The sequence below is a fragment of the Bubalus kerabau genome, chromosome 2, assembly GCF_029407905.1.
Source record: "Bubalus kerabau isolate K-KA32 ecotype Philippines breed swamp buffalo chromosome 2, PCC_UOA_SB_1v2, whole genome shotgun sequence".
Lineage (NCBI taxonomy): Eukaryota > Metazoa > Chordata > Mammalia > Artiodactyla > Bovidae > Bubalus > Bubalus kerabau.
The window spans coordinates 115,724,601-115,743,892 of NC_073625.1; the positions used below are offsets into that span (position 1 = coordinate 115,724,601).

A 19,292-nucleotide genomic window follows, 5' to 3' on the forward strand; every position below is an offset into this window, starting at 1 on the left:
CGCTTGCAAGAGTCTAGCCCTCGAAAGTAGCCGTGAACCTCACGCTTTGGCTTCGGGTCACGCGCCTCCAGTTACCCTTCGCTCCCCGCGCTCGGGGCACCGGCTGCATCACCCGGTGCCTCCCAGCAGCCCGGCCGCCCCGGGCCGGCCACAAGGGCCGCTTTGTGCCGGGAGTTGCAGAGCCCGGATCCCGACGCGGGGCTGGCGGCGGCCCTCCCCGCGCACTGGGCGCGGGCGCTCGCGGGCTAGGTCAGAAGACGGGCAGGGCTGTTTACACAGGAAGGCTCCTCCTCGCCCGGGAGGGGACCAGGGGCCGACGACAGCCCAGTGGGGCTGCGGCGGGCCGCGCGCGGGGTGGCGCACGCAGTCTGAAAGCCCCCTACCCGGTCGTCCCCGGCGGCTCTCCACCTGGGAGTGTCCCCGAGGACGCCTCCCACCTTCAAACAACTGCCCTGGCCCCTGCCCCTCCAAGACGCCGGCGGGCGGCTCAGGGCTCCACGAAGTTTCTTTCTGCACAGCGGGCGGCGTGGCTTACCTGGGAGCCGGGGCACGAGCGCGCAAAGCCCGAGGAGGCAGGAGAACAGGAGCGCGGGGGCCCGCGGCATGGTGGGGCACCCGGCTCAGCGGCTGCGCGGGCGGCGGACTCGGCGGGGGCGTGCGGCCGGGGAGCGGGGGCGGAGGGCCGGGGGCCTCGGCCGGACGGGAGGCGGGGGCGGCTGCTCTGGCCCGCGCCCCGCCGCCACCATCCCTCCCGCAGCGCTCGCCGCCGAGTCCCGGGGCCGCCGCTGCGCCGGCTCGCCGGCCGGGACGCCCGGGGTGTCGCCGCTCGGGACGGCCCCGGCGGACGGTCTGGTCAGAGGCGGGACAGCAAGCTCCGCGCTGCGGCCGCGACTCTGGCTCCGGGACGCGTCCTGGGCGGAGGCTCCCCCGCGCGCCGGCAAACTCTTGCCAGTCGCCTCCACCCCTTCCCTTCCTTTCCTCGCTCCGGCCCGCCGGGCTCCACTTTCCTCCTCTCCTCACTCCTCCCCTTCTCTCCCCTTCCCGGCCCCCGCCCGGCTGCCACACGGTCCGCTGACGGCAAGGCGGGGCGGGCCGAGCTCCGCCCCTCGCGGGGACCGGCCCGAAACGGGAGGCCGGGGGTATCCAGGTGGAAGTCGCTTCCGGCGCACCTGGAGGCCGGAGCGGGGGTCTAAATCCCGGGGTGGGGTCTGCCGGGCTTTCCTAGCAGCGTGGACCTGCGGGAAGGCGGCAGGGCACGCTCCATCCGAGAGCAGAGATTACTTGGGATTGCTGAATTTAAGAGGGCGGGGGGAATCGTGCAGCGGCAGTCTGGTCTACCTTCCCAAAGCAGCGCTCGCCCGAGAGACCAAGGCACCGTGCGTGTTAACGGGAGGAGAGTCGCTCCATGGGGAACGTGGGGGCGTGGAAGCACACCTGAAACACACTGTCCTCTCTTTAAAGTTTTGCCCCTTACGCGGATTTGAAATTGGTCAATATGTCGCTATTATGCGTTTTTCTTATCTCGATACACTGGCGGTTTCCGTAAAGCGAAACAAATTAAAAACAGATGCTCAGCCTTTCACCTTATTCTTTATATCTGAGAGCTGGTTCTAAAATTGACTGTAAGGGATGGGGTGGGGAGCTTCTCTTAACAGCATGTGCAAAGGACCAGGTGGGCTTGAGCTGCGCCACGTTGAGGGGGTTAAGACCGGAATGGTTTGTAGGCCAGAGAAGAAGAGGCGGTGTTCACGTAGAAGGAGATAACAGTAGAGCAGCCTAACACGTAGAGCAGAAAGAGCCCGTAGCTAGGCCGACACTGAAATGTAAATACCCTGTTAACTCTTGAAATCCTCTCCCACAACCCTACTGTTAACCAGGTGAGAAAACTGAGGCAAAGGGATTAACGTGCCAAAAGCGACAGAGCTGGATGCCTTGTCCAAAAGTTCAGAGTGCCTTTGACTAGAAGCAGAAGCAGCAAAACAAAAAGCAAAGTGATTTGACCTTTGCAGGTCAGGAACCAGTCGGACAGATGGCTCTGGGGAGGGAGGGGGAGGGGGAGCAGTTCTAACTAACCAGATTAGGGAGTTTGGAGTTTAATTGTGCCCTCCCACCCCACATTCTACCAAGGTGGTGGCCTGATGCCAGAGGAAGTCAATTTATTCTTGTGGTACAGTGTGCATAGAGGCCAAGCTCCAAGTTCCACTTGAAAGAGGGTTTCATCCATAAGTTGCATGTAAACATCACTGTACTCTAAATATTCCCAGTGTTTATTCTGATGTAAGAGTCATGCTTGTCCTTACACTTCTTCCAGTAAAATTGGTGCTGCCAGAGCTTCTCCGGGTTTATCTTAGGTCTTTCTGCCTCAGCTGAATGACCTTGGGACTACTCTTAACCAAGCTTGAGAGGCAATGATTATAATTAATGGGCAGCCAGTAAAAGAATTTGAACTGAGAGGTGTCAGTGCCAAGTGGTGATTTTCAAAGATTTGTCTGGTAAGGATGTGATGGATAGATTAGATGGAAGGAAAGTTGCAGAAATTGAATAAGTATTGCATTGATAAGTACAATTAAAAACTTGCATTTATCAAGCATCCTCTAAGTTTATACCCTGTGGTGTCTGGTATGTGCACCACCTCCCCCACCCCAGCATGGCCCTTCACTGTTCAGTCCCAACACACACCCCTGTTTACCTGGACTGCACCTGGAAAAAACTGCAACCAAATCTGCTCTCCTCCAGTTCCACCCTGGTGGTTTCCAACCTGCCCCGACCTGCCATAAACCACTGAATCCCAAGTGATGACAACATTCTTCCATGTTCCATTATCTCAGAACTAGTTTGGAGGTAGATGCCTCTTCTAATTCCTCCCAAGCTTTTGTTTTCTGTTGTGTGGCTTTTTCTTGTCCAGTCACCCTTCATTCTTTTTATTAGCTAGAGTGGAGAAGTAAAGCTAGTCTCTCAGTTGTAGTCATGTCTGACTCTTTGCTCCCCCATGGACTATAGCCTGCCAGGCTCTTCTGTCCATGGGATTTTCCAGGCAAGAATACTGGAGTGGGTTGCCATTTCCTTCTCCAGGGAATCTTCCCGACCCAGGGGTTGAACCTGGGCAGATTCTTTACCATCTGAGGCATCAGAGAGAGTGGAAGTGCCCTTCAAATGCTTTGACTTCCTCTGACAAACAAAGTCAGCGTGCACTGATGGTGCCTCTCAGGCAGGAGACAAGGCTGTGCTTCCCCCAGCCACTGGAATATTAATAGTTCTTGTTGTGGCTGCCTCCACAACATCCCATTTCTAATCATTGCTGAGCTTCCAGATCCAAAGGAGGCTGCTGGGTGGATTGAGTTTGAGTCTCAAAGTTTGAACATAGATAACCCAGAGGAATTTTATGTTTCTTATTAGTTTTAAAATAAGATTAAATCCTCAAAAAGTTAAAAATAGAATTACCATATTATCCAGCAACTCCAACTCCCAAATGAATTGAAAGCAAGGCCTCAAACAGATAGTTATACACCCACATTCATAGCAGCAATATCCACAATCGCAGGAAGGTGGAGATAATTTGAATATCTGTTAAGAGATGAATGGATAAATAAAATATATCTACATACAATGAAATATTCAGTCTTAAAAAGGAATTAAATACTGACACATTATACACAGATGAACCCTGAAAACATTGTGGTAAGTGAAATAAACAAGACACAAAAGGACAAATGTAGAATTCTAGTTATATAAGAGACCTAGAATAAGTAAATTCATAGCTTCAGAAAGGATAATAGAGGTTACCAGAAGCTGGAGAGAGGGGTGAATTGGAAGTTATTAATGGTACAGAATTTCAGTTTGTACGATGGGAAAGTTCTGAAAATGGATCATGGTGATGGTTGCACAACATGAGAATGTTTACTACTACTGAGCTGTCCACTTAAACCAGTCAATCCTAAAGGAAATCAACCCTGAATATTCATTGGAAAGACTAATGCTGAAGCTGAACCTCCAATACTTTGGCCATCTGATTGGAAGAGCTGACTCATTAGAAAAGACCCTGATGCTGGGAAAGATTGAAGGCAGGAGGAGAGGGGGCGGGACGACAGAGAAGGAGATGGCTGGATGGCATCACCAATTCAATTCAATAGACTCAAGTTTGAGCAAGCTCCGGGAGATAGTGAAGGACAGGGAAGCCTGGCGTGCTGCAGTCCACACGGCTGCAAAGAGTCGGACATGACTGAGCAACGGAACAACAACTTTTGTGTTATCTATATCTTATAATAATTTTTTTAAAAAACTTGAAATCAATTAAGACTTTTGGGGCTTCCCTGAAAGAGTCTGCCTGCCAATTCAGGAGATGCAAGGTTGATCTCTGGTCTAGGAAAATCCCACATGGCCATGGAGCAACTAAGCCTGTGCACCACAACTATTGAGCCTGTGAGCCCAGGAGCTGCAACTGTTGAGCGCACGCTCTGCAACAAGAGAAGCCACTGCAATGAGAAGCCTACTCGCCATAACTAGAGAAAAGCCCTCACAGCAATGAAGACCCAGCATTGTAAAAAATAAAATTAATTCATTAAAAAGAAAATTTTGTATTTTGAAATTCAGATTTCCATGCTAACTCACTCCCATGGGTAAATTGTCCTATTGTATAATTCAATCTATAATCCAGGTCAAAAATATTTCACTGATAAATAGATACATTGTAATATGCAGGGAAAAGAAGTCCAAGGGGGAAAAGAACAACCCTACAGTTTTCACCTTACTTTAGATAATATGCTTAATTTACTCTGCTTTTATAATAGTCATGTCTGGGGCTTGTCACAGTGCTAGAAATGAATGACCTTGATGACAGAATGTTATCAAATTCTTTTGCAGCAATTGATAGGAGTATGAAACATGTATAAAATTTTCTTTAATGTTAATATTAGGTTGGTGAAAAGGTCATTGTGCTTTCAGACCATGAATTTTAAATCATTGTAACTAGGGTCAAACATATCTTTATTAATCAAAATAGGAACCATTACAATCGACACATTTTTGCCAATGAGAAATAAGTTTGTTTATACCTGTAGCATAAAAATCCATGCTTCAGGATTTGACAAACTCTTGGAAAGTATTTTGTGCTTCCTGCTGGTTGTGGAAGCATTTTCCCTGCAAAAAGTTGTCAGGATGCTTGAAGAAGTAGTAGTTGGTTGGCGAGAGGTCAGGTGAATATGGCAGATAAGGCAAAACTTTATAGCCCAATTCATTCAACTTCTGAAGCATTGATTGTGATGTGCAGTCGGGCATTGTGGGAGAGAAGAATTGGGTCCGTTCTGTTGACCACTGCAGACATTGCAGTTTTCAATGCATCTCATCAATTTGCTGAACATACTTCTCAGGTATAATGATTTTGCCAGGATTCAGAAAACTGTAGTGGCTCAGACCAGCAGCAAACCAACAAACAGTGACCCATGACCCTTTTTTTTGGTGCAAGTTTGGCTTTAGGAAGTGCTTTGGAGCTTCTTCTTGGTCCAACCTGAGCTGGTCGTCACAGGTTACTGTATAAAATCCACTTTTTCATTGCATGCCACAATCCAGTCGAGAAATGGTTCATTGTTGTTCTATAGAATAAGAGAAGACAAAACTTCAAAACAATTTTTTTGAATTTGCAGTCAGCTCATGAGGCACCCACTTATCAAGCTTTTTCACTTTTCCAATTTGCTTCCAATGCTGAATGACCTCATAGTGGTCAGTGTTGAGTTCTTCGCCAACTTCTCATGTAGTTGTAAGAGGATCAGCTTTGACGATGGCTCTCAGTTGGTCGTTATCAACTTCTGATGGCCGGCCTCTGTCGGCCACTGTCCTCCTCATCTTCAAGGCTCTTTTTGTCTCCTTTGCAAAACTTCGTGAACCGCTACTACACTGTACGTGCATTAGTAGTTCCTGGGCCAAACGCGTTGTTGATATTGCAAGTTGTCTCCGCAGCCTTACGACCCATTTTGAACTCAAATAAAAAGATTGCTTAAATTTGCTTTCTTCTAACATTATTTCCCTAGTCTAAAATAAATATAAAATAAACAGCAAGTAGTAAGTCATTAGTAAAAAAATAAAGCACAAGAAATGTGCATTAAAATGATGTATGACATGACTGCATTTAAGAATGTATTCCAATATCAAACAGCAAAATTCAACAATGCAAAACCACAGTTACTTTGCATCAACCTAATAATTAACTGGTTTTTTTTTTTTTTCCTGGTCCATGCTGCACAGCTTGTGGGATCTCGGTTTCCTGACCAGGGATTGAACTGGGCCATGGCAGTGAAAGGCTGGAATCCTAATAGCTAGATTACCATGGAATTCCCTAACTTTTTGTTTTAAAAATATAAAATTATATGCCTTTATATAAGAAAATGTTCTTTATAGATTTTTCTACTTCTATGTGACATGATCCTGGTTAGGCAAAAGCACTCCCCATGGCAGCGCATACAGGACTGCCAAGGACAGACCTAAAGGCACCGTCCAGGTAATAAATGAACAAAGGAGATGGGCAAATGACAGGCCATGAGACGCACAGCAAGTTCCATTTTGGTGAAAATAGCCTATTATGTTAATTGGCATGTAGTTGATCTCGGTAATTTTTGTTTGTTTATTTTGAGGTTAAGGACACATATTGTGGTTATGCCAAGGCTCAGATGGGTGGAATTTCATATTGAGAGACAGAAAACAAAACAGTCTTGATGGAAATTTCAGCAGTGAGCTAAGTTTCTGTTTCTTGTTGCTTTTAATGTACAAATATAGTTGTAAGGCATAGAAACATCAAATTCTCGGAATCCGTTAAGAAACTTATTTTAAACTTATTTAAGGAGAATATAGCACACCCTTGATACATAAGTCATGTTTTTTCAACCTCTCTGTTCATGGAATTATCAATTCTGAAAATGCTCATGAATTATTATATCTTTCTGTGAGCATTTTTTTGAAGGTTAGTTTTGAAAATATTTTTAAGATTATATATTCCAGAGGGAATGTATGTTTTCCAGCTTTCATGAACTGAGATATTTGAAAACAATATCCATTAGTTTAGTTACAGTAAAAGTTGTGATATTTTTCAATGAATTTTGACATGTCTGTTGTAGAGCTTAGACCCAGAGGAGACTGCTGGAGTCTTTCTATAAATGCCCCTTTTCCATTCTAGCAAAGCCATTACAATTTATTTCTGTTTTCCTAGACGTTATCTCACACCACCTAAAGGGCACAGATGCTTTTCCAGTTACTTAAAACTACAATGAATAAAGACAAACACACACACACACACACACACACACACAAACTCCTTTTTAATTAGTCATATCTAGAGACTTCTAGTATAAATGCCAGGAAAAAAGGAGTGAGTAAGGAATTGGGAAGGGGCACAGAACAGGTAATGGTTCATACAGATGTGGCCTGGGAAGAAATGTGACAAAATGAGGGTATAGGATAGAGGGTAGTGAACACCAATACGTTCCCAAGTGAACTTGGGAACGCTCTTGGAAGCCCATCCAGCTTTCTGCCTTGGCCAGTAGAGGACCACCTTTTTTTTTAATCCTCCTTTTCTCCTACAATCCCATCCTTGCCATCCCCCGCTTCCATCTTGCCTTTCTCTTCTGCCTTGTTTTAGCTCTATCAGTGGTCCTTCAGGCAATGCTGGAGCTAGGAATTCAGCCACTTTTTAAAAGGTAGGACTTCTGACCTCTACCCCTTTCTGGGGACCAAGTTCAAGGGTATGATGGTGAGTGGAGGCTGCACTGCTACTCAACGACCGGGTCTGCAGAAGTCAACAGCCAGCAGCCCTGCAAGAAGCCTCCAGCCCAGGACCGAGCTTTGACCATGTACGGGGCTACTGCCCCTTTGGTAGACTATAGCTCTTCATATTTAATTGCTAGTGGAGCAAAACTATAAATCTGAACTTATAAGGATTCAGTTCCAATCCTCAGTGCCATCAACTAGCTGGGCAACCGTGCGATCACCTGCCCCTCCCTGGACTTCAGTTTGCTCACTTGGAAAGCAAAGGATCTGATCCATGCCAGCGCTGGCTCTATAATTACTGCTTGTGAACTCACATGTGTTTGGCACTTGGCAGCAGGCTCTGGTTTACATAACCTGTTCTACCAACTAAAAATTGTCCTGCGGAAAAACCACTGCCCTTTAACAGGATGCAGGACCCGGTTGAACACATTCTTTACATGGGAAGATCGTGAGGACCTATCTTGAGAGTGCACTCTGAAAAGGACCACTTTACCTCTTTAAGGGATAGCCCCCTACCAGCTCCCTGGCTAATATACTCTGGTTATTTAATCATCAATCACAGCACATTCTTCGTGCCATGTAACCCAAGTTCCTTCTTTGGTAGTTTCTTCCCTAGCCTCGCTAGAGATTGGTCACTATCTGCTCCAACATTTCAGAGACCATACAATAAAACACAATGCCTGCAGTACCCACCAGAGGTTCCTCCAAGGGTCAACTCAATATTCAGACTCACAAGCCTTCTGGAGGCCACATGTGGCTTTAGTCAAGAAGATGTAGGGAAGAGCTAGCCAGCCTGACAGCATCAAGGGTTCATCTCATGGGAACTCAGCCCTCAGTCTAACATAGCACTCATCTCGGGTGCAGGAGAGAAGAGCGTGGTTGCACAGATGTAGGTGCCTCCCCAGCTTAGAAGACATTATATTTTGTAGTAATTCCAGGAGAATAGTTTCTAGGTTCCTCCCAAAGACAAGCACAATTCAAAAAGTCACCACATTCAGAGAGGCCCGAAGAATGGCTCCCAGTCAAGTATTTATAGTTAAGTTAGGTATTTATAGAACAAATCAATGTTGTAAAACATACCTCATTCTCCCCCATTTGGACACTGGGGCTTTGGAAAAGTAATGATAAGTGATAGAGCCAAGATCGCCTTACTCCAAGGGCCATAGTTCCTTCTATTCTATCACAGCTGCCTCATTTGAATGAAACTCTGATCTTCACTATGACGATGGCCTAGTCTTAATTTGAGTGTACTTAAAAGAAATATATCTTAATGTTTTCTGAAGTGCAATGTAATTTCATGTGCTTAGTCACTCAGTCATGTCTGACTCTTTGCAACTCCATCGACTGTAGCCTGCCAGGCTCCTCTGTCCATGGGGACTCTCCAGGTAAGAATACTGGAGTGGGTTGCCATGCCCTCTTCCTTCCAGGGATCAAACCCAGGTCTCCTGCATTGCAGGTGGATTCTTTACCATCTGAGCCACCATGGAAGCCCAATGTTATCTCATAATTGGTCTTATTTGTGATCATTTCAGGAAGTATTTACATGCAGGTTAAATTAGCAAATACATCTGAAAACACCTGGCACACAGCGGGCTTTCAGTAAATGTTCATTGAATCTGCCTTGTGCTTCCTAAATTAAGTCCCCACAGTTTTGACCCACTAGTCTTCTGAGTCATGTTATACAGGGTGGCTATCCAGGGTCACAGCAAACTTTTCATTACATGGAGCTCCATACTTTATAACTACCCTAATAACATTCATCCCCAAACAACAACAGCGAGCACAGGGTCTTCTGCCCATAGGTCAATAGGCTGCAGTGTAGTTAGCTGTGGAGATCTGTGTCTCCCAGACTAGGCCACCCAAACCATGTTTCCCAAGTGTAGCTGAAGGACAAAGCCAACGAGACTCAAAGCAGGAAACCCACGAGCTATAACTTGAGCTGGCTGGGCTCCCTCCTTCCAGAGGGACCAGGGAGGGCATTGTAAGCGACTCCACACAAGAAGGCTCTTACGTATCTCCACACAAGAAGGACTTGAGTGAACGCTTTAGTAGGTATTGCCGTTCAGCCTTCACTTCAAGAAAAGCAGGCAGGGTACATAGTTGGTGTAACTGAAAGGTCATCACACCAGGAATCGATGATTAAACAGCACAAAGAAGACCCGTCATAACCTGGCCCTGACACTCGCCCTCATAAGCACATTCTCACCTTCGCACATCAGGCTTCTTCTCCTAGAAGGCTATATCCTTGATCTTCCCAACTAATAAACCCGACTCATCTTTCCATACCCAGTTCAAGCCTCCCAGAACTGATGTTTGTAAAAATGTTTTCCTCCATATTCTCAAAGGGCTTGGTCCTTGCTTCATCAGATGAGTTGAATTTGAAATGTTTGCTTACGGCATGACTGACTCTCTGCCTTAACTGAGAATTAAGAGTAGGCACTTAAAATGTATTTGTGGGATAAAAAACAAGGTGAAGAGCATAGGGAACTATATTCAATATCCTGTACTAAACCATAATGGAAAAGAATGTGTAAAAGAAAATCACTTTGCCGTACAGCAGAAACTAACACAACACTGTAAATCCACTATAATTTAATAAAATGTAAAAAATTATTTGTGGAATGACTCATTAATTTAACAAATATTTATTGAGTGTATACTTTGTGCCAGATATTGTTCTAGGTTAAGGATGAAATGGCGATATTTATGAAGAATCCTGAAGGGTGAGAAAATGTACGGTAAAAGGGAGGGAGAGGAACAGAGGCAGGCTAGCTGTTCACAAAGCACCCATTTCCTGGTCTTCTTGCCTGTGTAGCTCTGCTATGTTCCTCTGTCTCCGTTGGTGTGTTGAGTGTAGTTATATGACTGGGTTCTAAGCCAGTGTGATGTGGGAAGAAATGAAAGGTATTAACACCAGACCCGACCCATGAAAATCTCTGTTGCATGATCCTTCACACTCTTTCCCTTTCCAGTACATTGATGCAGATGAGTATGGTGTGACCTTGAGAAACATTCAAAATGAGCCATAGCAGGAAGGAGCCTGGATCACCACTTAGAGGAGAGTAGAGAGGGCTCACAGGAGCCCCAGGAGCAAAAATAGATGCCTCTGGGCTATCAGGCAGTTCACTGTCCAAGAGTCTATTTGTGTTGACCCTTTTAAGGTGTGTTTTTTTAAAAACATGAGACTTAATAACAATAGAAAATTTTAAAGCATTAGTTTAAAATGATAGATGTTCTATTGTGGAATGAGAATTATGTACCATTTAGAGGGTATTGTATAAGTTAATTCTCAAGAAAATGTTAAAGCTGGTTAGTTAGGGCTGGTTAAGAGAGGCTTTCTGTTATGGCCTAAGCTTTTTTTAAAAAAAAAAAATCAAATACCTCGAAAGTGTCATTACAAACAGACATTTGGACAATCAACCCTATTATAATCCAGAGACTTCTCCTGATGTTTTTCCCTAATTCTATTCTTTGCTTCCATAGTCCAGTATATTCTTTTCTCTAGGATGTTAGTTCACTGAAATAGGGACTTCATTCTTTCACTCAGTGAGTTTTATTGAGGACCTTCTACACACCAGAGAAACAAGACAGAGGGTTTTTCCCCAGAAGCTCAGGAGCAAAGAAGGACTGGCTGATAAAGGTGGTACTAAGGGGCGGGTGGGGATAGTGGTGTTCAGTGTCAACCCAGTGGGGGCTGGGACCCCGTCAAGAGGTTATTGTTTCCAGCATAAGGAAAGAAGCCTCAAAAGACTCCTGCGTCACCACAGATGGGCAGGATACCACAGGTGGGCAGAGAGCGCACAGAGTTTTCATTGGAGAGAAACTGGAGCCCCTGTGCCCAGAGTGTAAGGCCACAGCCACAGCTGGGGTCATCAGTAATCCACAGCAGGCATTTTATATGTGGTTTTAGATGAATTACATTAATGGAGAGAATAGTTTCTGAAATCTGAACAATTGCATAAGGATAAAATTTTCATTTTTTATAATAAAGGCCCATTAACCCATATGCTCCAGGAAGTCCTGTTTGTATCTGGCACCAGGCCTAGTAAATATAGGACACTCTCAGTTTCAAATACTATGTGTATGAATCATCGAAACAGCCTACATATGTTAATATTGCATGCATGCTAAGTTGCTTCAGTCGTGTCCAATTCTGCGACCCCCTGGACAATAGCCCACCAGGCTCCTCTGTCCATGGAATTTCCCAGCAAGAATACTGGAATAGGTTGCCATTTCCTCCTCCAGGGGATCTTGCTGACCCAGGAACTGAACCCATGTCTTGTAAGTCTCCTGCAGTGGCAGACAGGTTCTTTACCACCAGCTACACCTGGGAAGCTCCTATGTTAATATTCTGGCATTAATGACAGAAAGGTAGACTCTGGAGTCAGATTACCTGGGATTTGAACCCATCTGGGCTTTCCTGGTAGCTCACCAGGTAAAGTGGTAAAGAACCACCAAGTGGATTCTTTACCACCACTCAAGTGGTAAAGAATCCACTTGCAATGCAGGAGACCCTGGTTCAATTTCTGGGTCAGGAAGATCCGCTGGAGAAGGGATAGGCTACCCACTCCAGTATTCTTGAGTTTCCTTGGTGGCTCAGGTGGTAAAGAATCCACCTGCAATGAGGGATACCTGGGTTTGATCCCTGGGTTGAGAAGATCCCCTGCAGGAGGGCATGGCAATCCACTCCAGTACTCTTGCCTGGAGAATCCTCTTGGACAGAAGAGCCTGGCAGGCTACAATCCATGAGGTCACACAGACCTGGGTTTGATCCCTCGGTTGGGAAGGTCCCCTGGGGGAGGGCATGGCAACCCATTCCAGTATTCTCTCCTGGAGAATCCCCATGGACAGAGGAGCCTGGCGGGCTCCATGTAGTCCATGGGGTTGCAAAGAGTCAGACACAACTGAGTGACTACACACAGCACAGCAGTGCTAACACAGCGCTAATTACTACCTGTACAGCTTTGGGCACGTTTCTGGCCTCTATTTCCCCAATTAGTGAACAAGAGTAATGACAGCATGACTTCACAGTTATTGTGAGAATTTAAGAATTGTGCCTGGTATATATTAAATACTCCCTAATATATTTACTATTTTTATTGTTTTTTCAAACTGACTGTCATCTGGAAGCAGGAGAGTTCTTTTATTAGACCACATGTCATGATTGTTGGCTCAGAAGATGTTAACTGAGACTGTATGAATAATGAAACTTTTGATGGTTTGCCCCAAGCTTCATTTTTGAATAAAAGTATGTACATGTTACAACCTGGAGGTTGAAGAGAAGATTCCCATACTGTGCCCCAGGAATCCAACCAGACCTTGTTCACCTCATAAAAGCTGATGAAAGACAGAAACCCTCCTCTCGTGGCATTTCTTTTTTAACACAAAATGATGAATTTTTCAGTGGAAATGGATTTTTCTCCTTTTTTTTATTTTGGAAAGCCATTAAATAAAACATTGATTATCTGGATAATGATGCAAATTTTATGCATCATTAAGATGACACTGACATTACTTCAATTCTAAAGGTATTATAGGCCCACTAGAAACAATGTATGATCTCTAATGATCCAGTCAAAATTACTCAAATATTGTAACAAGAGTGACCTGATAATATTCATGTTTACCTGGCACAAGAGGAAGAAATGAAGAGACCAAGAAAAAGTCAAGGGGGAATTATTTAGAATTGTTGCATTAAAAGTGAGCAATTTCAAACAAGGCTTTTAAAAGAACTATCTCACCCAAAGTTGCTTTTTGCAAGCCACAGGAGACAGCACCACCTACTGGCCACGTAATTTGCCCGGGGGTTGGAAATGGCAACCCACTCCAGTACTCTCACCTGGAGAATCCCATGGATGGAGGAGCCTGGTAGGCTACAGTCCACGGGGTCGCAAAGAGTCGGACACAACTGAGCAACTTCACTTTCACTTAAGAAGGGGAAAGAGGGTGGTGATTAATTCAGGGGTAAAACTGCCCCAAAGATTTAAGTTTCCAGCTGTTTTGGTGTTGATGCCACCTGGATGGTAAGTCCCTTCTCCATAAAGAGGCTCAGAGCCCACTGAAGATTTCTTATTCATAAAAAACTCCTGATCTCTAGAATCTCTGGAGAAGGAATGGAAAAATGATATGATCTGGGTTTTGACTGCAAGGAGCCAAGCCGCTGGTCTAGAGCAATGGTTCTCAAACTCCCCAACACATTTGAATCACCTGCAAAGCTTCAACAAGCAGGATGCACAGGCCTGATCTGGACCAGTGAAGCACTCTTGGGTGGGACCCAGGTATCAGTGACTTTTAGATCTTCTCAAGGACTCCAATGTACAGCCGAGACCTGCTCCCGTTGGGGCAGCGGCCCATCCCCAGCTAGTTTTGCTCAACGCTCATCTCGGCCTTCAGGCTGAAGCAGAGATCAGCAGAATTACATGTGTGTACTCCTGTGCTGTCCCGGGGCTGCGACCAGAGGATGCCTTCCTCGGGCTCAGAGAGGCTCCCACGTGAGCATCTACATCCCATTTTTAAAAAACAGGTCTATTGAGGTCTAATAAATTTCATATACACAGGTTATAATTTAAGGTTTGCTATAATCTGGTCCCATCACTTCATGGGAAATAGATGGGGAAACAGTGGAAACAGTGTCAGACTTTATTTTTCTGGGCTCCAAAATCACTGCAGATGGTGAGTGCAGCCATGAAATTAAAAGATGCTTACTCCTTAGAAGGAAAGTTATGACCAACCTAGATAGTATATTCAAAAGCAGAGACATTACTTTGCCAACAAAGGTCCGTCTAGTCAAGGCTATGGTTTTTCCAGTGGTCATGTATGGATGTGAGAGTTGGACTGTGAAGAAAGCTGAGTGCTGAAGAATTGATGCTTTTGAAGTGTGGTGTTGGAGAAGACTCTTGAGAGTCCCTTGGACTGCAAGGGGATCCAACCAGTCCATCCTAAAGGAGATCAGTCCTGGGTGCTCTTTGGAAGGACTGATGCTAAAGCTGAAACTCCAATACTTTGGCCACCTCATGTGAAGAGTTGACTCATTGGAAAAGACTCTGATGCTGGGAGGGATTGGGGGCAGGAGAAGAAGGGGACAACAGAGGATGAGATGGCTGGATGGCATCACCGACTCGATGGACATGAGTTTGAGGGAACTCCAGGAGCTGGTGATGGACAGGGAGGCCTGGTGTGCTGCAATTCATGGGGTTGCAAAGAGTCAGACACGACTGAGCGACTGAACTGAACTGATACCCATGAATAGTCATGTATGGATGGGACTACTTTTTAATACACTGTATAAGTTTGCCATAGCTTTGCTGTTTGTCATAGCTATGACAAACCTAGACAGTGTATCCATACAGTCAAAGCTATGGTTTTTCCAGTAGCCATGTATGGGTGTGACAGTTGGACCATAAAGAAGGCTGAGGACCGAAGAATTGCTGCTTTTAAACTGTGGTGTTGGAGAAGACTCTTGAGAGTGGAAGATCAAACGAGTCAGTCCTAAAGGAAATCAACCCTGAATATTCATTGGAAGGACTGATACTGAAGCTGAAGCTCCAATACTTTGGCCATGACTGAGCTACTGAACAACAACAAATATCTGTGCAACCTTCACCACCATCAAGATAATGAACATACTCCTCAAGGCTGAACTGAGAGACTCCTGCTTTATACTGTTTCATAACTATTTAATCTTCTATGCCAGGCATTGTTCTGGGTGAGAAAGAAACACAGACTTACCTAGTGCAGGACCTCTTTCCTGGGGAAGCGAGTTCCAGGTCTCAGCTGACACGAGGGAGGTGATACTTTTGCTTAAGAGGGCTGTGTAGAGAAGAGGAGGATTAGAGAAAGTTGGTCAGAGGAGATGGTGGTTTAGCTGTTCTAGACAGATGGAAGTGTATGTTAGGCAGTTGAAGGAAAGGGGTGTGTCAAGCATAGGACACAGCATAGGCCAAAAGCAGAGGCAGAAAGAGGTGGCATGTTTAGGGAGCAGCTGGTGTACCAGTGTTAGTACACTGCTGGGGAGGGGGAGAGGCATGGGGTGGGAAGAAGTGGCAAAGCTGGAGCTCTTGGTGCCATAGCAGGAGTGATGAAAGGAGCCACAAGGAGTCTGACTGGATTCTCTGAGCTTGATTCTCTCAGTGCAGAGCCCCTGAGAGCCCTAAGCAAGGAAGTGCCATGATCAGACTCACATCTTAGAAAGTTCTTTCTGACAGCCCTCTAGTGTTGCAGGACAGTCAGTTAGAAGACCTTTGCAGAAGTCCCAGTGAGCAGAAGCAAATGAATTACAGCATATTATATAAGAATCAAAAGCAACTTTGGAGGCAAGAGCCATTTTCATAAACATTATACACACATATATATTTAGAGCATTATTTTTATTCACACAATAGCAGTGAAAGTCTCCCAAGAATGAATGTACTCTGCTCCATGAAGCCCAGAGTTTTGAATGACCCAGGACCTTTGAGAAGTGATGGAAACGGACGTAGTGTAGTGAAGAGGAGTATGAGACAGGTGAGACTCTTAGAGAAGAAGTTCAAATAGCCTACTTTTAGCACTAAATCCAGAATCATCTTCAAATGTAAAGGAGGTAACATGCATGTCAGAACTAGAGTCTGTGAACACAAGTTACAGTTGTTCAGTCGCTAAGTCGTGTCTGATTCTCAGCAACTCAATGGACTGCAGCACAGTAGGCTTCCCTGTCCTTCACTATCTCCCAGAGATTGCTCAAACTCATGTCCATTGAGTCAATGATGATATCCAACCATCTCATCCTCTGTTGCCCTCTTCTCCTCTTGCCCTCAATCTTTCCCAGCATCAGGGTCATATCCAATGAGTTGGTTCTTCACATCGGGTGGCCAAAGTATTAGAGCTTCAGCTTCAGCATCAGTGCTTCTAATGAATATTCAGGGTTGATTTCCTTCAGAATTGACTGGTTTGATCCCCTTGCTATCCAAGGAACTCTAAAGAGTCTTCTCCAGCACCACAGTTCAAAAACATCAACTCTTCGGTGCTCAGCCTTCTTTATGGTCCAACTCTCACATCTGTACTACTGGAAAAACCATAGTTTTGACTATACACACCTTTGTTGGCAAAGTGACGTCTCTGCTTTTTAATATCCTGTCTAGGTTTGTCATAGTTTTTCTTCTAAGTAGCAAGCGTCTTTTAGTTTCATGGCTGCAATCACCATCTGTAGTAATTTTGGAGCCCAGGAAAATAAAGTCTGTCACTTTTTTCATTTCTTCCCCATCTATTTACCATGACGTGATGGGAACGGATGCCATGATCTTCGTTTGTTGAATGTTGAGTTTTAAGCCAGCTTTTTCACTCTTCTCTTTCACCTTCATCAAGAGGTTCTTTAGTTCCTTTTCGCATTCTGCCATTAGGGTGGTATTATCTGCATATCTGAGGTTGTTGATATTTCTCCCGGCAATCTTGATTCCCTCTATTGATTCATCCAGCCTGGCATTTTGCATAATGTATTCTGCATATAGGGAGAAGACAATGGCACCCCACTCCAGTACTGTTGCCTGGAAAATCCCATGGATGGAGGAGCCTGGTAGGCTGCAGTCCATGGGGTCGCACAGAGTCGGACACAACTGAAGCGACTTAGCAGCAGCAGCATTCTGCATATAAGTGAAATAAACAGGGTGATAATATACAGCCTTGATGTACTCCTTTCCCAATTTGGAACCAGTCTGCTGTTCCAAGTCCAGTTCTAACTGTTGCTTCTTGACTTGCATACAGATTTCTCAGGAGGCAGGTAAGATGGTCTGGTATTCCCATCTCTTTAAGAATTTTCCCCAATTTGTTGTGATCCACACAAAGGTTTTAGTGTAGTCATGAAGCAGATGCTTTTCTGGAATTCTCTTGCTTTTTCCTATGATCCAGAGAATGTTGGCAATTTGATCTCTGGTTCCTCTGCCTTTTCTAAATCCAGCTTGAACATCTGGAAGTTCTCTCTTCATGTACTGTTGAAGCCTAGCTTAAAGGATTTTGAGCATTACCTTGCTAGTATGTGAAATGAGCGCAATTGTACAGTAGTTTGACAAGTTACAGTGGTCAGTCAAAACTCATTGATTGATAACAGATGTCTTTACTGTGGGCATTAATAGCTCACATGAGTGTGTTTCTTTTATTCTGTTTACCAGTTAGCCTTGAGAACACAAGAGTAAACACAAGCTGTATCGGTGAGGCTGCTTTCACCTGCAAAAACTGGCCTCTAAGTAAAATCTAAAGCCTTCAGGTATGGTCTGATCAGAGCACCAGCTCCATTTTCCCATGATTCTCTCGGTTTTGCCCTCTATGTGTCAGTTCAGCAAAACCGAAGCAGTTCAAGGCCTCATACTTCAACCCCCGTCTCCAGAACTCTCTCCTCCCACAAGTCTCCTACCAACATTTAAGCTTTATTCTAATTGTATGCATTTAGGCCATACAATCGACATTCACTAAGTCGATCACTGTGGCAAGGGGGCATGGGATTCCCCTGAAAGGCTTGGGCCAACCAAGGCCTACATTTGAAGCTGAGGGTCGGGTGGTTGGATCAGTCCCATTCAAAATGCTTGGTTGCTTCATAATGGAAGAGTAGTGGGATATGCAGGGGAAGAAGCCAGAAATGTCTACTCTATGATAAAAAAAAAAAATTACCTTGGGTAGGGACTTCTCTGGTGGTTCAGTGATTAAGAATCTGCCTTCCAATGCAGGGGATGAAGGTTCGACTGGCCGGGGAATTGAATCCCACATACCACAGTGAAACTAAGCCAGCGCACCGCAACTACTGAGCCCACATGCTCTAGAGCCTGCGTTCCACAAGAGAAGCCCACGTACCACAATGAAGATCCAGTGCAGCCAAATGTTTTATTTTTAAATTACCGTGGGTAATCCAACTGCGCCTAATGACCTGATGTTAATCAGTTTGGTTTACCACATGTCAGGTTTGCTATTAAAAGTAAAACTTAACCACCATTTGCATCACCCCAAGTCCCAAACACAAGGAAGGACACCATCTATTAAAGACACTGTATTTGTTATCTTTTATATTTAACAGTCAAGAAAAAATAATAATAATTAAAAATAACTTGCACAGAGACAGGACAATAGACATAAGCAAGGATACTGTTAACATTAAAGAAAGACTGTGCTCGAGGTGACTGCCCCCATTCTTGGCTGTGTGTATGTTGGTGGCCGCTGCTGAGCCTCTGAGGGAAGGCTGATGCTTTGGTGAAGTACCTCTGGAATCTGTATCACAAGGCTCGAGGGACATTTCCAGTCCAGGCCTTCTAGTTGACATTAAGAAGGTCCTGCATTGCCAGTAACTGCTCCTCAAAAACTAAGAGACATGTCTCTTTTTCTGTCCCCTGGATGTGAGGCCAGGTCACAAACTCCCAGCAGGGAAATGAAATCCCTATATTTGAGGAACAGAAATAGCATCTCTGTTTTAACTTGCTAGAGGATGAACTTGAGCACCTTGAAGGATGGTATCTCCTCCCATTGCCTGGGACCTCCATAGCTGGTGTGTAAGAGTCTTCCAAAATTAGGCCACTTATCTGCAG

At 45.1% G+C, this 19,292-nt stretch overlaps 2 protein-coding genes across 6 annotated transcripts in view; one reads left to right on the forward strand and one right to left on the reverse strand.

The window, feature by feature from the left end:
• Positions 1–686, reverse strand: part of ITGB5 (integrin subunit beta 5) — a 113,676-nt gene extending 112,990 nt beyond the window's left edge. The window contains exon 1 of the mRNA XM_055568456.1: positions 536–686. Coding sequence (XP_055424431.1) covers positions 536–605 — 70 coding nt within the window. The 5' untranslated portion in view covers positions 606–686. The remainder of the gene's footprint in view (positions 1–535) is intronic.
• LOC129643640 (uncharacterized) lies at positions 151–18,578 on the forward strand. Of its 5 annotated transcripts, XM_055568461.1 has the most exons (4): positions 151–1,877; positions 2,737–2,841; positions 17,892–17,986; positions 18,444–18,578. In XM_055568461.1, exon 1 carries the CDS (start codon positions 604–606, stop codon positions 1,612–1,614), a length of 1,011 nt encoding a protein of 336 aa, XP_055424436.1. In that variant the 5' UTR covers positions 151–603; the 3' UTR covers positions 1,615–1,877; positions 2,737–2,841; positions 17,892–17,986; positions 18,444–18,578. The 5 variants fall into 5 exon arrangements, with proteins under 5 accessions (XP_055424436.1, XP_055424437.1, XP_055424438.1 ...); XM_055568462.1 differs by lacking the exon at positions 17,892–17,986 and having other exon boundaries at positions 18,444–18,567; XM_055568463.1 differs by lacking the exons at positions 17,892–17,986; positions 18,444–18,578 and adding an exon at positions 6,238–6,325.
• The last annotated feature ends 714 nt before the right edge of the window (positions 18,579–19,292 follow it).